The sequence below is a fragment of the Sinocyclocheilus rhinocerous genome, unplaced genomic scaffold, assembly GCF_001515625.1.
Source record: "Sinocyclocheilus rhinocerous isolate Xijiao unplaced genomic scaffold, SAMN03320098_v1.1 scaffold2122, whole genome shotgun sequence".
Lineage (NCBI taxonomy): Eukaryota > Metazoa > Chordata > Actinopteri > Cypriniformes > Cyprinidae > Sinocyclocheilus > Sinocyclocheilus rhinocerous.
In genome coordinates, this window is record NW_015632070.1 from 56,457 (window position 1) to 76,188 (window position 19,732).

At 32.6% G+C, this 19,732-nt stretch overlaps 1 protein-coding gene across 1 annotated transcript in view; it reads left to right on the forward strand.

Moving 5' to 3' along the window:
• Positions 1-19,732, forward strand: part of LOC107742187 (sodium channel protein type 4 subunit alpha-like) — a 95,721-nt gene that overhangs the window by 51,503 nt on the left and 24,486 nt on the right. Inside the window, exons 13-15 of the mRNA XM_016555087.1 lie at positions 10,066-10,186; positions 14,519-14,673; positions 18,831-19,004. Coding sequence (XP_016410573.1) covers positions 10,066-10,186; positions 14,519-14,673; positions 18,831-19,004 — 450 coding nt within the window. The remainder of the gene's footprint in view (positions 1-10,065; positions 10,187-14,518; positions 14,674-18,830; positions 19,005-19,732) is intronic.

Below are 19,732 nucleotides of genomic sequence, written 5' to 3' on the forward strand. Positions count from 1 at the left end.
TTCCAGATTTTCAAATAGTTGTATCTCGACCAAATATTGTCCTATCCTAACAAACTATACAACAATGGAAATATTATTTATTCAGCTTTCAGCTGATGCATAAATCTCAATAAAAAAAGAGCCTTATGACTGGTTTTGTGGTGCAGGGTCACAAATGTGATTAAATACATAAATGATATTAGTCTTATTTAACATATTTAATTATTGCAGGTTTGTATAATATTTTGAGTTGGCATTTGGCTGTTTGCATTCATTTCGAGGAATACTGGAAGGAATACTGTTTTTGTGCAGGTGAGATGAGTAAATACATGTTCACATTTACAGTAAGATCGTGTTCACACACAACGCTCTGCACTTACTCCTGATTTCTCTCAATATGGCAACACCAGAGCTGTCAGTCAATACATGAGAAACAAAGTAACTGGTGTTACTTATTTGAAAAATTAGTCCTTCTAAATTAAAAAGTAATGCATTACTTTACTAGTTACTTTAAAAAGTAATCTGATTACATAACTCGTGTTACTTGTAATGCATGATCCCCAGCACTGTTGAGGACAGCTGCAGATAACCGTGTCCGGCTGGCCTCAGATCAGCCTCGTCCGCTCCTGTTAGCGTCTTCTGTTCGTCTGGCTCTGTTCCTCTGAGCCGAGCGTCTCTGTCTCTTCACCCGGTCAGACGAGGTCGAGCGCACAGAGACTAATAAGTAGCTCTCAGGCGAATGTGAATCGCAGTTATGAACGCCCATGCGCAACTGCTATTTTCTCCTGCGTCTTCATCCGGAGATGTTTTCCCTTCATGCATGCCGTGTCTTCGCTGCATGTCACGGACAGATTTATTTGTGTTTCATGTGTACATGAGAACATATTGGCCAGACTGAGTAAAAGGCTTGAGGTTAAACCCACTGAAACACAGCCTACGGTGTGTGCATGTGTGTGTGTGTCTGTCTGTCTGTCTGTGTGTGTGTGAAATCAACAGATGCACATGAACTCATGAGTTATTAGGAAAGACTTTGCATGAAATTCACATACATATGTATGTGTGTGTGAGTTTGCGTGTGAATATATATATATATATATATATATATATACAGTATCTCACAGAAGTGAGTGCACCCCTCACATTTTTGTAAATATTTTATTATATCTTCTCATGTGACAACACTGAAGAAATGACACTTTGCTACAATGTAAAGTAGTGAGTGTACAGCTAGCTTAACAGTGTAAATTTGCTGTCCCCTCAAAATAACTCAACACACAGCCATTAATATCTAAACCGTTTGTATTTATATATTTTTGTTTTTTAAATATTTGTAAATATTTATAATTATTATTATTTTTTAATATTTCCATTTTTCTTTTAACATTTTGTATTTTTAATATAGTTTTCATTTTTATATTTCCATTTAAAATTATTTGTAATATTTTACATAATTTTTTAATATTTCTGTTTTTAAATATTTGTAATTTTTAATATGTCAATATAGTTTTACATTTTTGTATTTTCTGTTTTTATTTTAATTTTTATAATAAGTTTTAGCCATTTAGTTGTGTTTTTCGTTATTTATGTATTTATTTATTGTTATTTCAGTTTTATTTTGAGTTATTTTAGTACATGAAGTTAAACTAAATGAAGATGAGACGTGTTGCTTAAGCAGCTAGCTGAAATAAAATAAGTTAAAGTTTTCTTTTTATATTTAATTTTATTTCAGTTAATATTATTTTATTTCAAGTATTTTTTTATAGTTATATGTTTATTTTTGGTTAACAGTAAAATCCATGGTGGTGAATGTGTCTTAGCCTTATATTTTCTTAAATATATTACTAATATTTATCTGTTTATTTATTTATAGATATACTAATATTGATACTGTATATGTTTGTTAGATAGTTAATAGATAGCTAATAGATAGTTAGACAGATAGATATTAATTTACAGTTTGTAGACTGATACTAATATACATTATTTATTTATTTATTTTGACACTAATACTAATATACATTTATTTAAGTATCTTAGGTATACTAATATTTATTTATTTATTTTATACAAATATGTATATGGATTTTAATTATATGGATTTTAATTATGTATATGTGTTCTAATATTTATTTATTTATTTATAGGTATAAAAATGCTAATATACATTTGTTTATTTATACATATACTAATATTAATCTACATTTGTTTGTCTGTTTATAGACACACTAATACAAGTAGTTATTTATTTATTCTGTGATTGATATAATAATACTTATGTACGTTTATTTAATTATTTATAGGTGTATGTTTATTTATATTATTGATATACTATTTATTTATTTAAATAGTGGTATACATCTTTTTAATTATTTATAGCTATAGTAATATTTATTTATTTATTTATTTACCATAACACAAATACAATAAACATTTATTTAATATTGATAAGTGTACTAATATTTATTTATTTCATTTACCATAATACAAATACAATTATAATTTATTTAATATTGATAAGTGTACTAATATTTATTTATTTATTTATTTATTTATTTATGTATTTATTTCATTTACCATAATACAAATACAATAATCATTTATTTAATATTGATAAGTGTACTAATATTTATTTATTTCATTTACCATAATACAAATACAATAATAATTTATTTAATATTGATAAGTGTACTAATATTTATTTATTTATTTATTTATTTATTTATGTATTTATTTCATTTACCATAATACAAATACAATAATCATTTATTTAATATTGATAAGTGTACTAATATTTATTTATTTATTTATGTAATGTTTATTCATTTATTTATAGATAGATAGATAGATAGATTTGCTTTTGTTTGTTTGTTTATTTGTTTGTTTATTTTTGGTGGCATTGTTTAAACTACATTTTTGCGTTTCCTCCTACTGACTGATTTGTGAGTGTTGTGGTTTGTAATGGATGTGTTGCAGGAGTGTGTGGCGTGTGGTTTTGTGTTTGTTGGTTTGTTGGTTTTCGCAGCGCTGTAATGTCAGAGCGTCACACTTGAATCACTGAACACAGCAGTCAGACAAACACAAGCAGACACACATGACCCAACATCACCATCACACACATCACATCAAACCTGAGCGCTCCGCGTTCACCTGAAGAAACCTCACGGCTTCACGTTAACCACCGTACAAAATACATTTGGACACAAATGCTGCTGTTGGAGCTTGAGTTGTTATATACCTAGAAACAAAAATAAAATAAATTATATTTATTTATTTATTTGTCAATATACTTAAAGGCAGGGTAGGTGATTTGTTTCAAAAACATTTTTTGTTATACTGGTTGAAATTATCTTCACATCTCGATAGCACTCATTAAGTTAAGTGGTTTAAATGTATTTATATTAGGGCTGTCAGTTTAACGCATTAACTTAGTTGTGAAAAAATAACGCGATTAAAATATTTAAATGCAGTTTACATTTAAATGTAAACACAAGTTACACACTGGCCCCGCCCCCAGACCTGTACGTCATCTTACATTTCCTACAGTTGACTGTTGACAAATATGATGCAGGACAACAACTTCATTAATGCAGTTATGCCCTAAAATTCAAGATATTGGTGCAAAAATGCCCCCGTATGTGTATTTGTCTCATATTTATATCAAACGATAAGCGATATCACACGAGCAGCGAGAGCAATATCACACGAGTGATGATTTTGTCATGAATATCACGAGTTTAAATGCGATTTTATACAAGAGTTCAGTAAATATGAAGTTGATATTGTGTTATATTTAAAAAAAAATATTATGTGTTTTTGCTCAATTTTGAAAAAGAATATATTACCTTTAAAGCCATAGCTGCGCGTCTCCGAGCAATACAGCGGTGTTTAGTTTCTGAATCAATCCGCGTTTTGAACGAATCGTGTGAATCAATGATTCAAAGCCCATTCATGAGTGAACTGTTTACTTGTTTCCTGAGTGAATCAGCCGTTAGAACGAATCATAAAGGCATTTATCGCCACCTGCTGGCAAATTAGTTTCTTATTTAGAGTATCATTTCATTAAAAAAATAAATAATAATAAATAATAATAATAATAAACATTAAAGGGATAGTTTACCCAAAAATGTAAATTTTTTCATCATTTTCTCACCTTCATGTCGTTTCAAACCTTTCTTTTGTGGAACATAAAAGAAGGTATTTTGAAGACTGTTGGTAACAAAGCTGTTTTCAAGGATTCAAAGCGTTCAAGGATTCAAAGCGTTTATTGTCATATGCCCAGTGAGGAAAACAAGTTTCCCTGAGCAATGAAATTCTCACTTTGCTCTACACAATGAATGCCAAGACAAGTGCAAAAATATACACACATACACAAACTATACACACATAGTTTTGGGTAATGACTTTCATTCTATGAACAAAAAAATGATACGTTCTCATTTAACACAAAAATAGCTTTAAATAATGTTTTGTGGGGATTTTCCCAGTCAAATATATTTTGCAATTAATTAGATTAATTAATTGAAACATCATGTAATTAATTAGATTTAAAATTGTAATCGACTGACAGCCCTAATTTATATGTATTTATATCGTCTGTGGAAGGCGTAGGACCCAAAAAACTTCGTCCAATCAAAATGTTCGGTCCGAGCATTACGATAGGCTGTCCTGCCTGCCTGTCAAATATGTATTTGCATACCTCTACGCAGACATGGTATGCATTGGCGCGTTCCAGCGAGAATGAAAGGCGCTATTATTGTAATATTTTGTGCTTTGTACTGTAATGTTTTCTCAACGGTAAATGAGACGTGAGGTAATCTGACAGCATTGCATTCAATCCTGCACCAAAGCCACATCTCATCGTGTCGCAGGTTAGTCTCTGCTCTGACGGAGCGCGTTCATGTGTTTTGGAGGAGGCATGGCTTTGCACAGGGATTACGCAGGGAGGGTGGGGATCTTGCTTTCAAAGCTAACTTGCTATCGCTAGCCTTTCCGAAATCGCCTACCCTACCTTTAACAATTATTTGTATATTTTTTATTTGCTTGTTGGTTTCATCAAAGACATAATAACACTAATATTTAATTATTTATTTGTTTAATTATAGATATACTAATATTTAGGTAGTTAGTTGTATATTTATAGATTACTGCGATAATACTAATATTTAATTATTTAGTTAGTTGTTTAAAAATTAAAAATTAATATTTATTGATGGATTTGTATTAGATTTATAGATGAAATTGATTAATAGATAGATAGATAGACTGACTTTATTATTTAGTTATTTGTTTGTTTGTTTATAAACAAATAGTAATAATCATTCATTCATTTATTAATGTATATATTACTATTAATATGCATGTATTTATTTTTTTAAATTTATTTTTAGAATATAATATTTATACATATTTTTAACAATCCCTTGTTGTCCAGTTTTGTTCTTTAACACATCCTGAACAACTTGATTTAGTATGACACATTTCAGTTTCACCTCAAAAAGAGGTCAAATAAGACTAATTAGAGCTTGTGCTCATCAAAAGCTCTGCCTGAAACTGGAAACCATATGGCAACGTGTAGGAGTTTGACCTCAGGTTTCTGTTTGTGTGTCGCCGTCCATCCATCCATCTCCATGTCTTCTCTCTGTTGGTCTCTGTGCGTTTCTGTGTGTGTCTGAGTGTCTCTATCTGTCTCAGTGTGCCTTAATGTGTCTCCGGATGTCTCAGTCTGTCTTGGCCTGTCTCAGTGTGTCTCAATGTGTCTCTGCATGTCTGTGTCTCAGTCTGTCTCAGTGTATCTCAGTGTGCCTCGATCTGTCTCAGTGTGTCTCTGAATGTCTCGGTGTGTCTCAGTGTGTCTCTGCATTTCTCAGTCTGTCTTGGTCTGTCTCTGAGTGTCTTGGTGTCTCTTTTTGTCTCTGTGTGTCTCAGTGTCTCTGTATCTGTGTGTCTCTGCAAGTTTCTTTGTGTCTCAGTGTGTTTGTGTGTCTGAGTGTTTCTGTCTGTCTCTGCATGTCTCAGTTAGTCTCTGTCTGTCTCAGTGTGGATCTGAATATCTCTGTGTGTCTCTTTGTGTCTGAGTGTCTCTGTTTGTCTCAGTGTGTCTCTGCATGTCTCGGTCTGTCTCAGTGTGTCTCTGTCTGTCTCAATGTGTCTCTGCATGTCTCTGTCTGTCTCAGTCTGTCTCAGAGTGTCTCTGAGTGTCTCTTTTTGTGTCTGTGTGTCTGAGTGCTCTATCTGTCTCTATGTGTCTCTGCATGTCTTGGTCTGTCTCAGTGTGTCTCTGTTTGTCACAGTGTGTCTGTGAGTGTCTGTATGTTTCTAAGTGTCTCTTGTTTGTCTCTGTACATCTCTATGTGTCTCAGAGTGTTTCTGTGCGTTTGTGTGTCTCTCTATATGTCTGTCTGTCTCTGAGTCTTATCTGCGTGTCTCAATGTGTCTCTGCATGTCTCTGCATGTCTCTGCATGTCTCTGTGCATCTCTGTACATCTCCGTGCGTCTCCAAGTATCTCTGTGTGTTTGTGTGTGTCTCTGTATGTCTCAGAGTGTCTCTTGTTTGTCTCTGTGTGTCTCGGTGCATCTCTGTGTATCTGGTGATTCTTCAGAGAAGACCCGAGCTCATTCTGAGAAACGCTAATAAACTTCAAGCTCTGATGACCCATAATTTGCCAGAATTAGACGCATTTGTTCTTCTACTCGCTTGCACATTGCTCTACTTGTGCCATGTGTGATTCTCGCTTTGGACTTTGTGATGATTTAGACATTTATGCGACTACATCACCTGCATATTGCATCAGAGAAACTAGGGCTGCACGATTAATCAAAAAAGTAGTAGTATTAGTATTTCATATCCATATTGATATACAGTATAATAACAAAAGTTTTGCCAAATTGTGCAGCCCTATAAACAACAAAATTGTTTTTTTTTCAAACAATTCGCTTTCACAGCTTTTATCAGAAAAAGTGCAATTAGATTTTTTCCCCAAACCATACAACCCTAATAGAAACCGCATGACAATGTTTTCATCTTGTGTTCATCAGTACTGCTCAGACAGACAGACGACAGTCAGTCAGACAGATCGGATCTCAGGTTTGCCCGGTAATAACGCGGTATGGATGTGTCCTACATCCTGGCTCTAATGGCATCATGTGATTCGATTGTGTTATTGATGTGTTTCTGTGTGACTGACGGACGTCGGCTCTCGGCAGGTGGAAGTGAAGTGTTGGGATTTGGTTTTTATTGACGCTCGTTCGCCTCAGTCTCTGTCGAATCAGCACGATTAGACAGCCGCTCTGCTGATGGCACTCAAACGGCTCTGATTTCATTAGATTCCAGTGCCGAATGCCACATCCAGGCTCTCGTAGCCCTGCAGGAGGTTATTTATAGGGCTTTTGTGGCCGGTTTGCAGTGCTGGGATTCCTCGCACACCGGCGAGAACCACATGCAAACTTGAGTTTGCGTGCAAGACGAACAAAGCTGCACGCTAATGGGCCGTCACGCTTTCTGACACGGAAAATGCAGCGATATTGATGATGTAATGCTGAGCTCATTACCTGTTTACTGAGTGCTCAGAAAAAACAGATCATATTTCACTTCAATCTCATCAGATCATACAATAGCAGTGAAAAAACAGCCCTGAAGAGTCAGTAATTGGAGTAAAGGTTGTGTTTATTGTCAGAAGATGACTGAATGATTTAGGAAACGCTGATAAGTCTGTGTGTTTAAGCATTGCTGGTTGGATGTTAAAATCTGATGTTAAGTGAGAATGGAAGCTAAATTAGGTTAAACTGATACAGTCAGGCCAATATCACATATCTGCTTTTGTCTTCTTCTTTTCTTCACTTTTTTTTTTTTTTGGAAAAAAGCCTGAAAATGCCCAGAGCTGCAATTCCCAGAAGATTGTAAGCCTAAATAGATTCTAGAGAAAAAAACAGGTCATATTTCACCTTAAAATCAAGATTAAAACGTTGCATTAATATTTTATTTGGCACAAAGAAAAAGAAGCCTTTTTAATGACCATTAATTTTTTGTTGCATTGTAAAATTATTTTCATGACAACTAGCACACTTTTCACAATAAACACTAAAAAATTTAGTTAAATATTTTAGATATTTTCTTTTTAATTCAGCAGAAATTAAAATGTGTAGATTATTTCAAGATAAAACGTTGCATTCTATTTTGCACAAAGAATATGAAGCCTATTTCTATGGCAATTAATTTTGCATGACAATCAAGCACACATTTTACAACCAAAAAATTATCTTAATTAGTGGTTTTTCGGGGGGTTTTTGACAGCCCTTTTTCATTTAATTCAGCATAAATTAAAACGTAAAGTATTTATCATAGTGACTATTTAAGTATTCAAAGTATCAAAGCAAATAAAGTAAATAAAGTAGTATGAATTTGACAGGAAAATGTGCTGAAAATATTTATTTATTTGCTATTTTTATATTATTTAATTTTATTTCATTTTAATTTTAAAATGTGACCTGGACATGCTTAATCAATATTTTTGGTTTATTTTCCTTAAAGGGAAAGACATTTTAAATGCATATTCTTTGTCAGTGTTTAGAAGTAACTAGCACGTAATCCTTGCAGTCTAATAGACATGAACTACAAGCCACAAAATGCCTGTTTTACTTTCACAGGTCTGTCATGTTTTGTTCCTCATATTCTCTCAGTTGTTTCTCTTGTGTGGAACAATAGAGCAGCAGTGAGGCATGCGTTCATTGTGTGGTCTTTTTATCATCCTGTGGAAGCCGTGGGCCGGTCTGGTGTTAAATTTCATTAAAATGATTTCATAATTGATTGAAAATGAATTAAAACAGTGATGAATATATTATACATAAAATACAGTGCAGTCAGTTCGGACATCTCACAGTGCTCATTCAATAAATGCACAGCTAAACAGATGAGTTTTGAGTCTAGATTTAAATGTGACTAATGTTTAGCACATCTGATCTCATAATAACTAAAAGCAGACTCCCCTTGTTTTGTGTGAACCCTACGGTCATGCAAAGAACAATCTTCGATACGTAAAAATGTCAACTATTCTAAAAAAAAATAGTGAGAGAAAAAAATGAGGAGAGAGGGGAAAACATGAGTGAGTCACTAAAATCCACCGCTAGTTTAGTTTACTAAAGCTGATGATGGAGAGGGAGATGTGGAACCGCAAATGGACCGGACACATGGAGCAGATAAAACACAGCGTCATCATCCCCACAGATTTTAGGTTAGTTTGATTATTAACTTGATAGAAATTTACTCAGTTTCAAGTTGTTCAGAACCTGTATGAATTTCTTTGTTCTCCTCAATATAAAAGAAGATATTTTGAAAAGTATTCGTAACCACCAGAAAGTTTCTGGTCCTTGTTGACTCCAATAGTGTTTATTTTTTTCATACTATGGAAGTCATGGGGTGCACAGAAACTGTTTGTAGGCTATTGTTCCAAATATATACGTTTGCATTCAACAGCAGAAGGAAACTCATTCAGGTTTAGAACAACAACAACATAACTTTAATTTTTGGGCGAACTATTCCTCCAAAGCAGCCTAATATAGCTGCTGTTGCTGTTTGTGTCAATAATGTAAATTAAACATTAGAAAGAAAATCACTCACTGTCCTTGACCGAATCGCTTTTGTAAAATAATGTATATTGAATTAATGCAGTGAAGACTATTCAGTCTATTTGTAGTCTATTTATTTTATACAATATAGGAAACTCATTCAGGTTTAGAACAACAACAACATAACTTTAATTTTTGGGCGAACTATTCCTCCAAAGCAGCCTAATATAGCTGCTGTTGCTGTTTGTGTCAATAATGTAAATTAAACATAATTTACTCAACACACAAACAGCACAAATATGTTCATCTCTAAAATATTTTACTAAAACTTACTTGTGAGCAATTTTATTTTAGAAATGAATAAGTCAAGCTAATCATCAGTCAATTTGATTAATTTGTAAATCTGTCTGAATCAGTGTTTTTTTTTATTATTATTTTAATCTCCAGGAGTCCAGTAAGTGATTGGAAAGGTGAAATGTGTAATTTCATTGGTCAGGAGATCTGATTGGTTCTCTTGGTTTTCAGAGAGACGACACCAGCCTATCAGAAGGCAGCACGATCGACCTCAGGAAGCCCGGCGAGGAGGAGGATGAATACTCTGAGACGGCTGAAGAGGCCATGGATCCGGAAAACTGCCTTCCTGACTGTGCGTAAAGCAACATATTTAACTCACAGCTGCAGTATTTACTCTGATGATCAGTAACAGCTTGATTCATTCACAAATCACACAGCACTAATCATGCAAAAATCACATTCTTTTTCTCCATCATTTCCATCTTAACAATGAAAAATATATATTTTTGTATCCCAAATTTACATTACTATAATATAATATAATATAATATAAAATAATATAATATAATATAATATAAATAGTCTGTTTGTAAATATTTTGCATGCTTATTAAAAATGTAAATATTTATTCATTATGATAAATACTTTACAAATGTTAATTTATGCTGAATATAGAACTTTTCTTGCATGTCTTTTTCCAGATATGTTTTTGAAAAGTTGCAATGTAATAATTAGATTAGGTAGATTAAGTAGATTCGGTTGGTTCATGGATTTTTAAAAAGTCCTTATGGAGAACATGCAAGTAAAAAGTGTGAGACGTTTTCTGAGGACGGTCGCAGACATCAGAGTCACGTGTGTCGGTCACAATCCTCCTGTTTACCCTCGTTCTGAAGTGCAGGTGATTTGATATAAAACATTAACCAGTGAACTGACATTTAAAAGGGCAATGGGGCATTAAATTAAATGTCCTGTATCAGCAAAGATTTGAAAAGGCCTGTCAGAGACGAAATGGTCCTGTGTTAATTTGATGATGACTGACTCTCCATATTCAATGCATTGACCCTCCGGTCCAATCAGATGCATCCCGACATGCTAAAAACCCTGATCTGAACACAGGAGTTTGGAAGGGTCGATGGGAAGGGTCAAAATAGCATTCTTAGGTATTTAATATAAATTTACACTAAATGAGGAAAGCTTTATGTTGGGCTTAAGCTTTAAAGTTTGGTTTTACTCAGACAAGTCAGAAAAGTCAATTAAATAGTACTACGCTAGCATGATTTAACACGTTGGTAGCATGTTTCTAGCATGATTTTGCACATTGTTAACATATTTTAGCATGTTACTAGCATGTTTTGGCATGCTGCAAAACTTTAGCATGTTGCTAGCATGATTTAACACGTTGTTAACATGTTTCTAGCATGATTTAGCTCATTGCTATCCTCTAATAGCATGTTGCTAGCATGTTTTAGCATGTTGCTAGCATGATTTAACATGTTGGTAACATGCTTTAACAGCATATTTTAACATGTTACTAGCATGTTTTAGGATGCTGCAAACATTTAGCATGTTGCTAGCATAATTTAACACGTTGGTAGCCTGTTTCTAGCATTGATTTTGCACATTGTTAGCATATTTTAGCATGTTACTAGCATGATTTAACACGTTGTTAGCATGTTTCTAGCATGATTTAGCTCATTGCTATCCTCTAATAGCATGTTGCTAGAATGTTTTAGCACACATTGTTAGCATTTTTAGCATTCTATTAGAATTTAACATTGTAAACATGTTTTGTAGAACATTTTAACTATTTATACTTTAACCATATTATATAGACAAAATTATGAATGATGAAAATACGTATAAAATTTACTTAAGTTGGTCAAAAACATTAAGTTGTATTTAATATTCCTGGCAAATGAGCTGCCATGTATTTCCTCTGATAATTCTCGCTCGCACATTTCAGCATTTCAGCGGCGTTTGAGACGAGATCGGGTTTCTCACCTATAAATCGAATAATAGCACACTTTCACATGACTGAATTGAATCAGTCAACAGCTCTCTGCTGGAGAAGTCAAAAGGGCAGATTCACACATTCGGAAGGGAAATACACAGAGGAGATAGAGGTTTCAGATGCTTTTTTTGCCTAAAACTTTGCATTAACAAATGCATATTTATAAACATTTTATTTTTTTTACCAATATTTTACGTTTTTTTTAATGTGATAATAAAATGTGACTTGCACCGATGCATCTCAGTTTAAAATCTCAACAATGCAATTTTTTGTTTCTCTCAACAACTTATTTCCCAGAAAATAGGGAAATTATTTAAAGTTGGGTAACTTATTTGGATGTGAAGTTTGTGTTTAAATGTCCTTATTTGAAATTTCAACAGTATCCTTTGAAATTACGATTGTGTAAAATTATTTACGTAAAAGCAAAACTTACATAAATGATAAACATTGAAAAGAAACAACATCCTTAAAGTAATACTCAACCAAAATAAAATTGAAAATTAAAAATAAATAATAATAATACAAATAATAATATTAAAAACATGGAAATTAAAAACAATACTCAACCAAACAGTGCTATTCAATGGTAAGAGCAGAGTGTATAGAAATAAAGGACAAATTAATCATCACAATTCTGAAGAAAATAAAAAAGGGACGAGATCTTTTCATATAATGTTCTAACCTAATTCTTTCTAAATGTAATTTACTAATCAATTCGGTACGCCTCATTTAAAGTGTAGAGTTTAATACTCAAATCTCTAACCTTAACTATGAGCATTAGCCCATTTAATCCCACTGGTCACAATAGTGACCGTAAAGAAGGTTAAGCTCTTAAAATGTTACTGACTGGTGTTTTAGTGCATTTTCTCTAAATATGGAAAAACTAAAGGCTCTCAATTAAATATGTGCAGTGTCACATGTTTAGTGCAAATTGTCACATAACCAAAGCAGTTTACTTCCTGTTTGCACCATGAGATGATGATGGCTGCATCAAAGCTCCAAAACAAAAGGATAGAATGTTATGAAACAGTTTAAAATGGGTTAATAACTGGGCTGAGATATATAAGAATTTTGATGACTGCAGAAATAATTTAATTTCAGTATACACATTATCCCACCGTTCACAATTGTGACCAATCATAAAACACACACTTTTCCATAAAAAGTAAAAAAAAAAAAAAATTATTGATTATTTCAAGGGGTTACTAATGACACATCATTTTGATATTTTCATGTCTGAGAAAACTTTGGGATTAAATGAGTTAGTAATAGTGACACACTGAAACACGACTGTCTGGAGTCTGTGTTCACGGGATGTTCTCTGACAAATCAAATCTATGAAGAGGCGAATAAAGCAATGAAGTCACCAATAACTCCAGACTCTGAGCCCTTTTGATTTTGCTTTGATGGTTGTTAATTGCTTGATGAATGGTGATGCCCGGGTGCTAAAATGTCTGATGCCGCCAATGGAGAGCAGGAGCATCAGTACAAATTGAGTTGAGAGAACCCTGTTACCATAACCCTGTTATTAAGTTTACAGGCAATAAGTTCATTTAGAGGAGCTCAGATGCCAGTAATGGAGACGCTTTGACGACCATTCGAGGCTCAAATGGGATTTCATGGCAGGGACTCATTGTTACAGACGGCGGGCTTTCAGAGCGCCAGTGATACCGGCCGGGATAATGTCACATAAAAGCTGCGTCTCGAACGCAGAGACTGACAGATTATCAAGACGAGGACATTTTATTTATTTATTCAGAAATATCATTTATTTCTACTGATGTGTTTGTATTGCACGCAGTAGAGCAGTTCAGCTATTGATCTCCACGTTCTCGCTGGAACTGCGTTTGTGATCTTTTGAAGTGTTTGGAAGCTCTTTGAAGTCTTTTGAAGTTGAGTTTTCATTTGTTTTAAACAAAGAGGTTTTGAAAGTGGAAAAGTCAGCAAAATGAGTGTCGTCGTTTCAATTATAGTCTGAATTACTTCTGTTCAACACGTGAATAATCTATTAATTTATGAAAAATTATGTAGTTTGGCATATTCTTTAATTTAATATTATTATTTTTTTAAAGCAGTTTTGTTTTAAAATGCTACACTGTAAAAAAAATATATGCTCTGTAAGTCATGGCAATTTACTGTAACTCATCAAAATAAGTTGAGCAATTTCATAATTTTATAATTTATATAACTTTATAATTTCAAGTTATATGAAACCGAACTTTACTTGAAGTTGGTTTAATGTAATTTAAGTTGAAATGACTTGTACAAACTTATGTTTTTTTACAACTGAACTTATATTTAATATTTAATATTTAGTGTGGTGTAGTCAACCAAAAGCGTTTTATTTTCATGTGAAAAAAACCCCAAAAGGAAATTATATTAGCATGGACCTTTGTAGATACTCCCACAAAATTATATATATATATATATATATATATATATACTTTTTATAATTGTATTTAGTTATATTACTTATTTTAAATTTTACACTTGATTTTGGAGTTATTTAGTCAGAACATTTGTTGAATATGGTATAAAAGTTTTTAAAAACTACAAGAAACTATAAATAATAAATTTTAAAATTACATTTTAAAATATGTTTTTGTCATCTTGGAACTTCTGTTTCATTGACCCATTTATTAATCATTAAACTTTAATGGTTTTGTTTTCCAGTTTGTGTACGTCGCTTTAAGTGCTGTGACATCAACACGTCCGAGGGTCTGGGTCGAGCCTGGTGGCGTCTGAGGAAGACATGTTATCAGATAGTGGAGCACAGCTGGTTTGAGACCTTCATCATCTTCATGATCCTCCTCAGCAGTGGAGCGCTGGTGAGATTTAATCTGTCGTTTTTAGTTTGCACTGAATGCTAAAAACTTTGTTTACAGTGCAGTCACAGTAGTAGGATTTGTTACTTAATCCAAGACACTATAGGTGAAAATTTAAACGTATAGATATCACATACCTTCCCAGTTGATTAATCACAGTATATAAAGACAATTGTTTTGTATTAAACAAGTTATGAAATGTTATGTTTACGCGAATGAGGTATTATCTAATTAATATGCACTAATTTGTAAACATTTCCAGAGAATAAATATGAACATTGGATAAAGCCAGATTCAAAAATTTTTTTGATTTTGTTGACATATTAGAGTTTAATGTTTTTACTGAGGGGATTTTGGATATCTATTTTCATCACTCTATAAATCACAAAATACTGTCAACAGACAGAAAAAATACATTTTCGCCATGCTTTTTGGAATAAAGTGTTGTATAAAATTAGTTGAATGAAATATCAACAAACCCCTCAGTAAAAACCTTCAGTATATAGAGAGAAATAAAACTGTAAGTTTTGGTGTATGTAAGTGCTGCTGAAGTGGAGGAAAAACCTTTTAAAGATATGAATTGTAATTTAAATCTACAGACGCGAATAGATCAAGTGCAATAAAATAAACATTCAAAAGTTTGAACTCTTAATAAAAAAGTAAAACATGAAGAAATAGATAATCCAAGAATGAAAATTAATAATTTACTCATCCTGATGGTGGTCCAGACCTGGGTTATTATAGTTCACTAAAACTAAAACCATAAAAAAGAAAGAAAGAAAGAAACATTACCTGAAATAAAATAACATTTAAAAAAATTCTTATTTTATTTCAACTAGCTGCAACATTTCTCATTTATTTTAGTACATTCACTTGATGTACTAAAATAACTAAAATTTAAATAAAAATTCATAAAAACTAGATAAAAAAAACAAATAGTAAAAATGTCCAAAACAACTGCATTACTAAAACTTTAACTACAATCAAAATGAAAACAGGAAATAGGAACAATTTCAGAATATTAATACAAATTATAATAATATCTCAGTTTTACTGAATTATACTAAAATAAACACTTACATATGTATTTTGGATGTTTTCTTTCCCCTAGTCTGAAAGAAGACATGTTTTGGAAGCAGAATCTCAAACTTGAACAGTGCATGACGAAGCAATGTTTTTGCCTGTAGTGTCTCAGTAAAGACGTCTTACTCGAGTCTCAGCTTGCTTCACTGACCTTATGACAGCTTTGACTTCAAACCGAGCACAGAAGCTGTCTCTATCGGTGTGTGTTTGGCAGGAAGTGGCAGCTCACTTCCTGCTAGCTGGCCTGTGGCGGCCGATGGCCTGCTGACTGGTCAACTCCTCCGACTGGCGTCTCCAGAGAGAGCTGTCAGACGCCAGCAAACGCAGATGTCAGATGACACTAATCTACATCAACACGTGCCACGGGCTGTTAGCCGTGTTGTGAAATAATCACAGTCTTGCTCATCCTTTCAAACAGCCGCTGTTAGTACTAAATTAACACCATTATTGATTTCTTGCCAGAGATTTTTGTGCTTTTAAGGGGTTTCTCAAAAATTTAATATTTAGTCACACTTTATAATAAGTAACTTTTATAATTATTAATGCATCATTGAAAAAATATTATTGAATTGGATCATAATGTGCATTCAAGTACTTTCATATTTATTTGTAAATTAGATAGATTTTTTGGGTCACAATTTAAAAAAAAAAAAAAAATTTATACTTTCATGCACCAAGGGTGCATTAAATTGTTCAAAAGTGCCAGTACAGACATTTATAATGTTACCAAAGATTTCTATTTCAAATAAATGCTGTTCTTTTGAACTTTCTGTTCATCTGTGAATCCTGAAAAATAAAAGGTATCACCATTTCCACAAAAATATTGGGCAGCACAACTGTTTTCAACACTGATAATAATCAGAAATGTTTCTTGAGCAGCAAATCAGCATATTAGAATGATTACTGAAGATCATGTGACACTGAAGACTGGAGTAATGATGCTGAAAATACAGCTGCGCATCACAGAAATAAATTACAGTTTAACAGATATTCACATAGAAAACAGCTGTTTTAACTTGTAATAATATTTCACATTTTTACTGTATTTTTGATCAAATAAATGCACCCTTGTTGAGCAGAAGAGACTTCTGAATGTTAGTGTGCATATGTTTAAACTAAATGTGTATGAACTACTAATGTTAAGCATGTTAAGTTATATTGCATGAAAGACTTTCACAATCTCTTTTACTTGTAATTTTTACCGCAGTCTGACATAAAAATGTACAGCTTGACCTTTTATATTTTAGGTATTGATTAGGTGGTGAAGAGTGTCTCTAGGATAAAATATTGCAAAGACAAATATTTGTTTTCTTTTATAATAACACAATAAGATGAGGAACATGTCTTTATGTCGACTCTAAGCATTACCAGTTCTGTCTTTGTGAGATTATGCATGACACAGAAAACAGTAAATGCCAGAGCGAAAAATATATTCCTGCTGCATAATATTATATAAGACTGTGCATTTCCTTAAAGACCAGAGTCCTGCATGTGTGACTCACAGAGAGGGGCTAATGTCAGTGCTCTGTCTTACAGCCGGGTGCCAGGTGTGCGCAGACCGGCTGGGATTTTAGTGGCATTTACCAGCAGCTTCAGCAGGCAGCTGTTCTTTAAGACGTGCACTTGAATGATTACACATGAAAACAGAAAGTAAGCAGAAAATGAGAAACAGCACAGTTGGCAAAAAGCAGCGGCGAGTCCGGTGGACGCAGATGTTTGGCTGGTCATCGGCGCATGTATGTGCAGTAGAGTAGAACCGCTCCGTCGAACAGTCTGGATGCTTAATAAAGAGGAAATAGATCATCCAAGAATGAAAATTCATCATTTACTCATCCTAATGGTGGTCCAAACCAGGGTTATCATAGTTAACTACTAAAACAAAAACAAAAAAACATTTTTGTTATTTGAAATAAAAGAAAAGTTAACTGAACTAAAATAAAAAATTAAGAAATTTAAATTATTTTATTTCAGCTGCCAAGGCAACATTTCTCATTTCCATTTAGTTTAGTTATACTAAAATAACTCAAATTGAAATCAAAATTAATAAAAAACTCTATATAGACATATTAAAAGGACTAGTAAAAATGGCAAAAAACCCCCCCAAAAAAACACATTGCTAAATCTAGAGTTAAAATGAAAATGGAAAATATAAAAATAAAACTATAATAGTATTTCAATTATATTCTGTATTATACTATACCAAAATAACACCACGGTTATTATAGTTAACTGAAATTAAAACAATAACATTAAAAAAAATAAATTTGGTAAAAATGGCAAAAAACCCACTACATTACTAAAACTTTACCTAGAATTAAAATGAAAGCAGAAGATATTAAAGTAAAATAAAAATTCAAAATATTAATAAAAACTAGAATAGTATCTCAGTTATATTGTACTAAAATAACAGTGAACCAAACAAGGGTTATTATAGTTAACAAAAATTAAAACCATAAAACAACATATTCATTTCTTGATATGTTTATTGAAATAAAATCATTCTTTATTTTCATTTAATTTTTTTAAATCTAATTTTCAGATGCAACATTTCTCATTTTGAAGTAGTTTAACTTGATGTACAAAAATAACTAAAACTAAAGTAAAAATCAGCAACAACAAAAAAAAACTATAGACATATTTAAAAAAATAAACTAAATTAAAATGAGAAATGTTGCTTTGGTGACTAGCTGAAATAAAATAAGTTTAAGGATTTTTTGTTTTTTTGACAATAATGTATGTTGTGGTTTAAGTTTTTTTTTTAAGTTTAAGGTTTTAATTTTAGTTTACCCTGATAATAGTATCTCAGTGATACTAAAACAGCAATGCTCCAAACCCAAATGACTTACTTTCTTTATAAATTAGCACATAATAATATCATTAATATAAACATCACTTTAATAAAACGTTCATGCTGCTTTTTCATCATATTTCTGTAGATTGTCCCAGTCTTCATTCAGTTTCACTGTCAAATGTGTTAATGACACGAATGAAGTGCTGAAGGTCTTCAGAAGTCTTCCTCAGCTTGTTCTGTACGTGTAGTTTAACACACTGCTGCTTCTGCATCTCTCTGTTGAAAGGCATTTGAAGACATTTACATTGAACAAAGGAAAGTGGTCAAAGTGGTGCTTGAATACGCAGACAAGATCTTCACCTACATCTTCATCTTGGAAATGAGTCTGAAGTGGATCGCCTACGGTTTCAGGAAATACTTCACCAACTACTGGTGCTGGCTGGACTTTCTCATTGTGGCTGTAAGTGCATCAATTTATTTCCCCAGCATCTGATTGCAAAGTGCAGCGAATGAATAACAGCAGAAGTGCTTTACTATAAAACATTTAAAATCTCAGGAAGATTGAATGAGCTCGGGTTTACAGAGAGCAACTTTTCTGTTGTATAATAATCAAATCGGCTGTGGTTCAGCTTTCCAGCACTTCATCAGTAACATTAAAAGATGATCATTTATAATTATTATCGTGTTTGCTGTTGTTCGAGCTCCAGATTCAGTCCAGTGATACAGCGCGGTTTGTTTTGGCCTGATATTTCAGTATTTGTAAGCTTGTATTTGTGCACATATTTGGGTTGATTCTGATAACTTATACTGAAAAATAATGCTGTAGGATTTCCTCTAAAAATTTGCACTTAGAAATTGCTAGTAAATTTCATAATCACAAAGAAACGGCAACACACGTTGAATTGAACATGAAATTTTGATTTAGAAAACTGAAATAGTTATTTCTTGTAAAAAAGAAAACTCCAGAAAACGTATATAAGTTCATATAATATTAATTTCATAGGTTGATTTTGACATTTGGAATAAATTATATTAGTACTTTTAATGCTTTTACCATCTGAAGCTGGTCATTTTTGACTGATTTTTTTTGTTTCGGTTTTGTTTAGGACTTGTTAAGGATTTTGGCACTTGCTATGTGAACACATTGAAAACAAAAACAAACAAACAAACAAACAAGGTTGAATGGTC